The sequence below is a fragment of the Schistocerca nitens genome, chromosome 3 (assembly GCF_023898315.1).
Source record: "Schistocerca nitens isolate TAMUIC-IGC-003100 chromosome 3, iqSchNite1.1, whole genome shotgun sequence".
Lineage (NCBI taxonomy): Eukaryota > Metazoa > Arthropoda > Insecta > Orthoptera > Acrididae > Schistocerca > Schistocerca nitens.
The window spans coordinates 466865910-466878508 of NC_064616.1; the positions used below are offsets into that span (position 1 = coordinate 466865910).

Below are 12599 nucleotides of genomic sequence, written 5' to 3' on the forward strand. Positions count from 1 at the left end.
GTATTGAATATATTATTTCCCCCTACTTATACCTCCCTAGGAGATCACGAATGTAAAATTATAGAGATTCGAGCCCGTACAGAGGCTTCCCGGCAGTCATTCTTCCCGCGAACCATACGTGACTGGAACAGGAAAGGGAGGTAATGACAGTGGCACGTAAAGTGCCCTCTGCCACACACTGTTGGGTAGCTTGCGGAGTATAAATGTAGATGTATTCCACCTTCATCGGGGCTCTTTTTCTTAAGCTATTTGATTTATGTTTTGATCTCACCTAATGTGGGGGTGGGGAGAGGGGGGTGTTAATCAGGGTCAGCTGTGGTTACACACTGGAAATCAAACTGTACTTCAGGTTCATCACAGTTGAAAAGTTAGTCAAAGCACTGCTTCCACCTTTTGGCAATTTTACTACTGTTGGTCAGTATTGTCGAGTCCTTGACAAACTTGTTTGGTATTGTACCCCAGTGTGCGATTTGCAGGGGGGAATGGGGGGGATTTCCCCCCCTCTGCATCAGACCATCCCCTCCTCTGGTTTTAGTTTATGCATCCCAACCTGGGATGTTTATTCCCCACGCACTGGAGTAAAACGTTACATATAATTTAAATTTGCGGAGCCGAACACTGAAAGTTTTTAATACAGTCTTACTATTAATACTATTATTATGTTTGATTATTAATTTTGAAGAAGTGTTATGTAGTAGATAAGCCTTTCAAAACATTTAGAACTAAATGACAAGACGACGCACGCCACATTTCCGTAACATGCCACAATGTTGCGAGACGTCGCCCCAGCATAAACGAGGCTTAAGAGCCAGGCCTGTATTGTATGGTGGATGTGATGTGTTGCGTAAGAAACTAAAACCTGCAATCAGATCCAAACATCGTGGACACCTGTGAAGAGGTGTCATCCTGCAGAAAGATAACGACCGCCCACATACTGCCAAACGGACAGCCGACGCAATAAAGGAATTGAGATTCGAGGTGCTGGAACATCCACCATACAGAATGAGGTTTTCACTCTGCAGCGGAGTGTGCGCTGATATGAAACTTCCTAGCAGATTAAAACTGTGTGCCCGACCGTGACTCGAACTCGGGACCTTTGCCTTTCGCGGGCAAGTGCTCTACCATCTGAGCTACTGAAGCACGACTCACGCCCGGTCTCACAGCTTCACTTCTGCCAGTATCTCGTCTCCTACCTTCCAAACTTTACAGAAGCTCTCCTGCGAACCTTGCAGAACTAGCACTCCTGAAAGAAAGGATATAGCGGAGACATGGCTTAGCCACAGCCTGGGGGATGTTTCCAGAATGAGATTTTCACTCTGCAGCGGAGTGTGCGCTGATATGAAACTTCCTGGCAGATTAAAACTGTGTGCCCGACCGAGACTCGAACTCGGGACCTTTGCCTTTCGCGGGCAAGTGCTCTACCATCTGAGCTACCAAAGCACGACTCACGCCCGGACTCACAGCTTCACTTCTGCCAGTATCTCGTCTCCTACCTTCCAAACTTTACAGAAGCTCTCCTGCGAACCTTGCAGAACTAGCACTCCTGAAAGAAAGGATATAGCGGAGACATGGCTTAGCCACAGCCTGGGGGATGTTTCCAGCATGAGATTTTCACTCTGCAGCGGAGTGTGCGCTGATATTAAAGTTCGTGGCAGATTAAAACTGTGTGCCCGACCGAGACTCGAACTCGGGACCTTTGCCTTTCGCGGGCAAGTGCTCTACCATCTGAGCTACCGAAGCACAACTCATGCCCGGTCTCACAGCTTCACTTCTGCCAGTATCTCGTCTCCTATCTTCTAAACTTTACAGAAGCTCTCCTGCGAACCTTGCAGAACTAGCACTCCTGATAGAAAGGATATAGCGGAGACATGGCTTAGCCACACCCTGGGGGATGTTTCCAGAATGAGATTTTCACTCTGCAGCGGAGTGTGCGCTGATATGAAACTTCCTGGCAGATTAAAACTGTGTGCCCGACCGAGACTCGAACTCGGGACCTTTGCCTTTCGCGGGCAAGTGCTCTACCATCTGAGCTACCAAAGCACGACTCACGCCCGGACTCACAGCTTCACTTCTGCCAGTATCTCGTCTCCTACCTTCCAAACTTTACAGAAGCTCTCCTGCGAACCTTGCAGAACTAGCACTCCTGAAAGAAAGGATATAGCGGAGACATGGCTTAGCCACAGCCTGGGGGATGTTTCCAGCATGAGATTTTCACTCTGCAGCGGAGTGTGCGCTGATATTAAAGTTCGTGGCAGATTAAAACTGTGTGCCCGACCGAGACTCGAACTCGGGACCTTTGCCTTTCGCGGGCAAGTGCTCTACCATCTGAGCTACCGAAGCACAACTCACGCCCGGTCTCACAGCTTCACTTCTGCCAGTATCTCGTCTCCTATCTTCTAAACTTTACAGAAGCTCTCCTGCGAACCTTGCAGAACTAGCACTCCTGAAAGAAAGGATATAGCGGAGACATGGCTTAGCCACACCCTGGGGGATGTTTCCAGAATGAGATTTTCACTCTGCAGCGGAGTGTGCGCTGATATGAAACTTCCTGGCAGATTAAAACTGTGTGCCCGACCAAGATACTCGCATTTCTGAAATTCCTGTGCCGTCATTATAACTGAAAATTATTTCACTACAACAAATTTTTCATTTAGGAAATTGGTTTTTATTGGAGTGGGTAGCAAAAACTGATCACAAGCCAATATTGTTGTTATGGAAATGGTGTCAGTCATATTACGTTCACCATAACAGCCCTATTAGTGCATTCAATGGTTTCAGTCAAATAATATCACAGTATCTTATTATCAACTACCTTAAAAATTAAGTTAGTGTCTTAGATGGATAATACACCATTATTATTTGTATTTTATCATAACACATTTTTTTTTGTATTCTATTGTGACAATGACTCTCATTGTTTTAATCCTACAAGTTTATGATTGGAAACAAACTTTTTCTAAGCAGTTCTGATGTTTCTTTCCCCAAGAATTCAAATTGCTACTATTACCATTTTATTCTAGACGAAGAGTCATATTCTTGATCTGTTTGTGTAGTAGAATGTACAGCAGGCTACTTTGCAAGACAGGAAGATAAGTTAGGATCAAATCCATGTGGCAGATTATGGTCCATGGCTGGCGCAGTGGGTAGACTGAGTGTGGTTTTTAATGGGTTTCCTACACTCATTTAGGAAAATGCTAGTCTGGTCCCAATTTCTACCTCAGAAAATATGATACAGAAGCAGTTAGAATACAATCATACACAGAACAAAATTTACACAATTCACAGACAGGTGGCACACATGAGTTCCCTCCCTTAAGGCCCCTTGACAAATTTTCTGTTTTCTATCCTCATGTTTGTTGCACAAGCACACAGATGTACCAGACAAGTTTGTCAAATTTAAACTCACTTTTGAAACATCTGTCATGCTGTGTGCATCATGTCAAGAAGTATCTTGATACTAGTGGGCAATGTAGGAGGTGCAATGTTGGATACAAACATTAAAGCTTCAGAATCTGCTCCAGCTGTCAGATATGTTGATGTTATACATAACAGGCAAGTAACTGGCTATTGGTCGGCAAATGCATGTGCAAACAGCAAAACTTGTTTGTCAGATCAGCATCCAATCAACATTTTTCTCAAACACTTTCTAAACAAAGCAGCACACTGGCAAATAATTTGTCAAATACATTAAGTCGAGCAAATTGTTTGATCATATACTGGGGCCTTCAAGTAACTGATGACTATGACAACAACAAGGACATCCAGCCATTTTGTTGAATAAAATAAATTTTCCAAGTATTGAGTACAGTAGACTCTGTACAAGACAGGATTAATGCTAAGAAAAAATTAAAAAAAGAGTATACTCTTGATCTGTTCGGGCAGTATCATTCTTTATCGATGTTACTTATGTTTACTTCAAAATTTTGTACCCCTGTAGTTTCCAAGTGCTCATAAACATCAGTTGCATACTGTTCTTACTGTAATGCAATTTGTATTATGGAGTAAAAAACATCCATCTTAAGGACACAGCTCCATTTCAACTCCATGACTGACAGTGGCTATATCACACAGAACACGACAATGGGGACTGTTGCATAATTCACAGTTGTTGCACATTAGCAAAATTTGCAATTTTACATTAAATTTGTTTTTGCCACCATGTCTCTTGAAATTGTGAGAATCCTTTCTCATAGATTCAGTAATTATTAAATGTCAATGAAACTTTCACTGTTCTCTCTTGCTGTGAATTTCCTAATTTAAGTGGTGTCTGGGCCAGTCATGTACAGCTTGTTTGACAATGTTGTAAACCTCAGCCCTGGTGCTCTGTAAAAACTCTATGAGTAGATTGTACAGAGGAAAAGTAGTTACTGCAAGATCATGACTATAATGTCAATATAGCAACATGTCCAAGCCTAATTTTTAAATAATTTGTGGGAAGAGCAATCTTTATGGTCTTTTCATGAGATATATATGAATATATATTATACAAAAAAAGATATGTAATAATCTTCTAAGTTTTCTGTAAGATGCAAGCCAGTTGCTATTGCTACAATGAACACCAATTTTTTGACATTCAAGCAGTAAATGATCCATGACTGAGCCACTGCCCCTTTTTATTTACAAATGAGTCAGGTGACACAATACTTCAGACAAAAGACTTGGATTTGGAAGGACAGCAGTTAAAAAGCACAGTCAGTCATCATGATTTCGGTTTTCATAGGAACCATAAATCACTTAAGGCAAATGCTACACAGGTTCCTTTGAAAAGGATGCCGCCTATTTCCTTTCCCATCCTTCTCCAATCCAGTTTTGTCCTCTGTCTCTAATGAACTCATTATCAATGAGACAACAAACCCCAACTACCATTACTTTCCTTTATGTATTTATTATGAGAACGAATCTCATTTCTGTTGAAGAAGATGTCCATTTACATTCACTGCAATCACTTAGAAAATTTCACTCAAGATACAATAACTCTTTTTGTACCAACCACTGCATTTCCATTTTGATTCTGTTTGACTGCTCACCTCCACTGGAAGATCGAGCTATATGGATTTTTGTTCTAATGCTTTCCAAAAGAGCACAGCCTGTAGTATACATACACACAATAAATTTCTCGCCAGTTTCATAAGATTGTTTAAAACAATACAACGCAAATTTTGAGAACAACTATTATAATCTTCTTGTTTAACAACTGATGTTTTATCAAAAAAACTAATGCCTTGAGGGACCCTAAATCAAAATATGCCTCCCAGGCAGACACTGGGGCAGCAAAAATTGAAACAGCACACTTGATGGAGCAACAGGAAAGTGAAACATGGGAAAAGGTAACTTGGAGGAGTGAAATTGGAATAGTTCAGATAGTTCTGTTACCATTTAGATCAATATCAGATGTAGCCTGCTGTTGAGTAGGAGCAGCCTCATTCAACAGCAGCGAAAGCAGGGCACAGAAGACGGTTAATAAAAGTTTAAGAGACAGGCCAAAAACAGAGTTCAGTAAAAAAAGGAATGTATTGCTACTTGGTAGCAGTTTTTCTGGACAAACTGCAAGACAGTATCGGGTCACAAGTGTTGCACAACCTTGTGCTAGCCATGGAAAAATAACAGGGGATTTGAGTAAAGTAGAGAAAAGGGGGGGGGGGGGGGGGGTAGGAAACAGCCTGAGCAAGAATTCATTATAAGAATCAGAAGTGACATGGATAAGCTAGATGCAGCAACCTCATCCACAAATGTGAGCTTTATTGAGATTCTGCGGAGCATGATAACCTTGGACAAATAATACTAACAGGTGAGTTAACCATGAACTGACTGGGTTGTTGTTGACTTTGGATGGGGGTTACATCAGTACTGTGCCAATAGCTCCTATTTGGACGTGAAGGTACTCAAGACACAGCCTATACCTTATTCAAACAAATACTTTAAAAGCTGTGAAATGTGAGGCACTAAAGAAATTATTTGAGTAAGCTTACCATCATGTATCATAATGTTAGAGGGCTAAATTATCTGTTCTCACAATCTACACTGTCAAAAGTAAGTATTATATCTATCTGAGCACCATGTTAAAATGGAATCCATATCTTAAAAATAAAAGACTACATATGCAACAACAGCTTATTTATTATGGGAAATATCGAGAGAGAGAGAGAGAGAGAGAGAGAGAGAGAGAGAGAGAGAGAGAGAAGTAGTTGACATGTGGGTTAAAAATAACACTAAGTTCACAGCTACTTAAACACGTAGTTTCAGCTAGGATCAACAAATTGAGGTCTATGCTCCTGAATTGCTGGTACCGAAAAACTCCTCCGTCATTATTACAGAATATAGATCCACGCCTGAGAAAGGTAAGACAAAAGAAAAAGGTAGACAAAAGAAACCAAATGATAGCCTGGGGTAATATTAATTTTCTGATGGTGTAACAGGACCCAACCACAGAGCTGGTGTAACAAGAGACGTGATTCATCTGACAAGGTGACACAACTCCATCAATCCACTGTCAAATCTCAATGATCTTATACCAACTGACATCATAATTATCAATGTTGTGGGGTCAATATGGAAACATTAAGATGTGTGTGCACTGAATGGTGTGCTCCAAGACACTTGTGCCTGAACAATTGTAAACTGTTGTCAGACCTGCCACAGATTTCTGCATATCCTGCTTATAAAGTGGCCAAGCCTTTGATGTCCACATTCTGTGATGAGGTGTGGACATCCAGCCCCTTGTCACGTACTCATGGTTTCACCGTTCTTAAATCAGTTCACAACAATAGCACGCAAAGGGCTGACCAGTGTTGCTATTTCCAGGATGCTCATGGATATAGAGCAATGTTCAATGTGAGTCATTACCTTTGACTGGTGACATAGGAAACACATGAAAACTGCTGTAAACTATGTGGCGACTATAACGTGATAATTTTCTCAAATGGACTAAGCTACAAATAAGACTGTCACCACTACCAGACTTTTTTCTTTTTAGTCACACACTCATTGGTTTCACCAACTCACAACCAAACTGTCACCTTCCAACTTAACCTAGAACTCGGGCTGAGCTACAGATCAATCTGTCACCACAACCAGTTTTTTTAGCTTCATATTCATTGGTTTCACAAGTTAACAATAAAACTGTGAATATCTGCAAAAAAGTCTCATGATAGCAGTAATTAACATTATGTTGGTGGCCAAATCCGATGACTCATATTGAACATTCCTCTTGACTCAATGCTCATTCCCAAGTGCCAGGCCATAACAATCTGCCCCTTGTAGAAGTTGCTTATGTCGAAGGATTTCCCCATTTGTCGCCAGTATCATCATTACAATGATTCTCCATTTGTCTCTGTTCCCCTTGTATACTTTCCTTACTGGATCACAAAGCCACAATGCCAGGTTTCATTCAGTCTTGTGGTGGGAGTGGTCACAATGTTTTGGCTCATGAGTGTAAATGCTCTATTAAGGTTGCAGCATCTTACACACTCAATATTTACCCTTTGATTTTTTTGTAAAAATATTTGGATATAACAATCTGTGAAAATGCAAAAAGAGAAAGATTACATAATTTGTCATAGTACAGCACATAGTAATCTTCCATAAGTTGGTCTTAAATAAACTGTTCTCAGCCCAAAGGTTGGTTTGAATATGACAGTGCTTAACTAGGTATGCTCCTGTTGGAGGTGGTATGCCCTTTCCTACTTACCTTTTAACTTCCTGACCCGCCCATTTATATGAGAGACTATAGTTTTAACATGGACTCCATATCATGGTGCAACTTTATATTTTTATTATGAACAAAGTCTTACCAGAGGTAAGAGAAAGAACAAGTAAAAGAAAGAAATCCTAGAACATACTAATGATCTAAACCCATCCCAAGAATTCAATCAATGCTCACAATAAATACAAAGCTAGTGTGACTCATATTATAATACTGCTCCAGTGCAAGGAATATACAAAATAATGTTAGGCTATCATGGTTACTGAGTGTAAAAGGAGGACAGCATGATAGTCATGTTGTTTGACAGCCAGAAATATGTGACTGGAATAATGAAAAACCTGAACTGTGAGTGCTCAAAGAAAATCACTGACTTTCTCATTAAAGCCTTATCTAAAAAGTTTAACAATTATTTGTCACTAATGGATCTTATAAAGCCCCATTCATTATTTTCGATGGGGATCACAAGGGATCCAAGACGACAATATCGGACCAGGAAAGTCGACAGCAATTTTTCTTCTCATGTGTTACCTGTGAATGGAAGGAAAAGAATCACAAAACAGATTGCAATAAGAAGCACCTTCTTTATATTTTCATGTCATAATGCAATTTAACATTTGCCACACAGCATGAATTTATTTAGTAATGCCTGGTAAAAGGCTCACTCCTGCGACTGTGCATAGATGACATTCAAAAGGAACAAAATCTGTGGGTTATTCCACATAAACATCTACACCTAAACCACAAAAAGCCTTTTTTTTTACCACCATAGTACATTGTAATAAAACTAACCTTGCTTATTTGCTCTACAAAGGTAAGTATTATTACCAATGTTTCGCAATTTCTCTCTCAATGTTCATTTTCCGGCATTACAAAATTTTTTGATCTTTTATCACTGTGATTGTGCAAAATGACACTTTCTAACATTCTGAAAATAAACTGCAATATTTTTATCAATTCCTTATGAAATTTGGTGATTATACAGCAAAAAGTATAAGGACTGGGAAAAAAGGACACTACATTTAAGTACAAAACCATTGAGACAGGAAGAAATATATACCCTTCAATCTCTTGTATTTTCCTTTGAAGGGGAAAAAAAAATGCTATTACATTGAATATCGCATTTCAAGGGATAATTACCATAATTTCCACAATAATGAGCAATGCATTTGCTATCTTAAGAGAGTTTCTGTTCCCTTACTGTATTTAGAAACTGTTTTAATACCATACTTTTTTAATCCTGTTAATTAAGTCTATTTGTTTAATATTTTAATCAAATTTCAGTTTTGTCATCAATACCTGTATATCTGGAAATTGGTCATGACATTTTCAACTGTTGCCACTTCCTCAGAAATTCAACATGCTTGTCAGCACTTATTCATTGGTTTCTAACCTAAACATTATTTATTATAACAATTAACAGTGCCGAACAGCATTAAAAGTTTAAAAAAAAAAAAAATTCAAACCTTTAAAACGTAATAAATTTTCTGAGACAATTGAATAGTTTCAATCAGAATTATGAGATACCATAAGATAGAAATGTGAAGAGGTATACTGATAAAAACTTGGTATTGCTCCTTGTACCTGTATGGAGTACAAATAATAAGTTTCATCCAAACCTGAGAGGGTGGGCGAGATGGCTCAGTTGACTTGTCACGGAATGATCATTGCATCAATCTTCCACTTTTGTACCTAATTCAAAATCTATTTATATCAATCCAACAACAAAATACTATACACCACTATAAGAAATTCATTCAATATAACAGCAATACAGATTTGTTAAGATAGCATTTTATATCAACAGAATAGTACCTAGTGCTGCTTCTCTCGTTATCTCACAATGTTACCAGGATTCATAGATGAGGCTGCTAGAACCTACTTCCATGACATCACATCAGTAATGATTAGCAGTCCCTATTAACATATTCATATTTAGAGTGGGGGGAGCTGCCTACAAAAGGTATTTCAAACTCTGTTTAAACTGTGCTTTATCTGAAACAAAGTTTTTAATAGTTGCTGCAATTCATTGCAAAAGTGTCCCCCTTTTTGGACCAAGGTAAGTGATTTTAGGTCTTTGTGTAGATTGGTTTTATTCCTAGTACTGATACTATGTATTGAGCTATTGGTTAGAAACAGACACATATTATTTGCAGCAAATTTCATTCAGGAATAAATATACTGAGACACAGTGGTTGGAATATTTACCCAGTTCTTTGAACAGGTTTTTTCACGATGTTCTTGAATTCACACCACAAATGAGTCTTATTACACTCTTGAAAACTTTTGCTTGGCTGAGATGTAAGTAACATAAACCTCTTTTACGTCTCAATAAAATAAATGGCAGAAAACATCCATCACCCTTTGTACATTCAAAAAATGAGATATTTTCATTCTGAAATGAACACATCCAATATTTTCAGATAATAAAATTGAATGTTGAAAAGTAGTTACACGTGTCATTTAGAAATGCAATAATTTAATGATTAAGTCCATTTTCGATAAGAATCTTTGGGGATAAAGGGAACAATATCATAAATCCAGCTAGTTACTATTTTATTTTTGTTTGTCAACACTTCGCATTTTTAAAACAGTACAATACAGCTTGAACAGAGCAATTATAGTAATTTACACCCAATTCTTTTATTACGTTTGCTGCTACTGAAAAAACTGCAACACTTACATTACAGATAACACTTTTTTTTTCCATTTTCAAAGGCATTGATCCATATTCTACAAACACAAGAAAATTCATGTTTACAGTTATAGAGCGAAACTGTATAGATAAGTGAAGTTTAATACATGTAGATGAGATAACATGAAAGTATACTTTTGCACAGGAAACTTGCAAGTCATCACACAGCTCAAACGTTCCCAAAAGGGAAAACAGCTGTACCACATTCACATGATTGATTACATGAAGAATAACAGTAATATCTGCGTGTCTCTTGTTATAATTTAATAACGGAGATGCGTTTTGTGGCTCGATTAGTTAAGAAACTGCTGCTATAACTTTTTATTGCACTCATATGGTTCAAAATGAATACTGCGGGAAAACACTACGGAAATCTTCGACTTCTTTCCGATTCTGTAAATACTATACTGCATTACTATCTGTTTCACACACAATTGTTTCAAGACTGAATACAGTATATTCAGATAAGTTTTGAAAGTAGCAATTTAACCAACACGGGGGCAAATAATAAGCTGAGGTGTCTACAATAAACATTTAAATTCTCCAATCCACGTTGAAATAATTTCCAATACAGTGAATGACGTTTTTAATGGGGAGAAAAAACATCTTCACACAGAACTAGTGTTCGGAGTGATATATAACAAACAGTTCTCCATTTGCACGAAACGGAGTATCCCATAATTTTCTGAAAACTGGACTTCGAGGTTTTCATTCACATCGCATTTTCAGTAAGTTCGACGATTTTACAACCCAAAAGTCCACCACCTGGCGACCATGATGCAGGAATCATATGAACGTTTACGAAATTCCCCATCCGTTTAAGTTTCACGTTTATCTTCCGTCCAACAGAATTCTGAACAACGACGCTAAAATCTGAAATACTCCTAAAATTACTACTATTCAGTGAACCAAATTCCACTATTTCATCGCCTTCAATAAGGCCTGCACGATCTGCTGGAGAATGTGCAGCAACCCAGGCTACTTTTGCGACAGGCTGTGTGTTTGCTCGTTCTGTTGGAACACACATTTCTATACTGTCTTTCGATGCGGCATGGAGAGCATGCAGCTTTTCTTCAATTTCTACCATCATGTTTCTTAGATCATTTCGAAGGCATATTATTCTCTGCCTTGCTGCTCTTACTTCATACACATCTATGTCAGACCTTGGGTAGTCTTCTGAATCAACGAGAGGGTCTGTCATTCCAACCCCATTCTTTGATAACACAGAATATAAAGAAAGTAACTGCTTTTCCATACTCTCTTTCTCTGCAATCAATTGCAGCACCTCTTCTCGTGAGACTTCGTTCGACGTATCCATCATAGACATAATGTGGACAACTGTGTAATGACAACCAGCGTTCTCAAAGAACTAGAAATGCAGAAAATTACATGTCACTAGCGACAAAATACATTGCCACGAGCTTCACATTTCACTTTATTTACCAACACTAAACACAAGCCACTGCAACTCGACATTTACTATCCTTCAACGATATTATTTACATCAAAGTAAATTGCTATAAAACAGTGTCGCCATGCTATAAAAGTTACAAAATGGTTTCGAAATACTAACAATCATATTCATTTACGTAACACACAGTTGTATGATGATGGGGTAAAACCAGGAAGAGATATTGAAGGAAAAGGCTACCTTCCGTATAACTGTGAGTAAGCACAGTACCACGCCATATATTTCCTGAATGGTTATTCGACGAACGACTTTCCCACCCATATAGGTTGGCAAAAACTGAGGAATATGCCGAGTATTTCGGCGCGCTTTATTAATTTTATGTACTGGCCGTCTGCAAGAATAGTGTGTTAAAAATGAGTGATGAGTGTGGCAGATCTAAAAATTATAAAATACTTTGATGCTGGTGGATACCGTTAAGTCCTGGGGAGCTTAGTGTCGAACGAAATTAATAAATCACATTTATTAAATGGGTATTGTGTATGCCAATTTGAGGGGCCACTTTCATGAAGGCAAATTGAAACGTTTCTCCCCTATTCTCAAATAATTTTCGTTGTCCTTTATGCCCTCGCACTGTATCTTAAGAAGCAAATTCTGGTGAACACTTGGAGCTTCACTTCTCGCTATCCATGGTTTCACCCACAATGGTTTCCATTTCTCTTTCTTTTCAACCAATGCGCTCACCACGAACATGATAATGCAGTCGTGCAGGCGATTAGCTGTTCGGCTTCGATTCC

At 38.7% G+C, this 12599-nt stretch overlaps 1 protein-coding gene across 1 annotated transcript; it reads right to left on the reverse strand.

The window, feature by feature from the left end:
- Positions 1 to 10317: 10317 nt before the first annotated feature.
- On the reverse strand, positions 10318 to 11889 carry LOC126249624 (26S proteasome non-ATPase regulatory subunit 9). The gene has a single exon (XM_049951295.1). The coding sequence runs from the start codon at positions 11719 to 11721 to the stop codon at positions 11107 to 11109; it is 615 nt and encodes a 204-aa protein (XP_049807252.1). The 5' UTR covers positions 11722 to 11889; the 3' UTR covers positions 10318 to 11106.
- Positions 11890 to 12599: the final 710 nt, after the last annotated feature.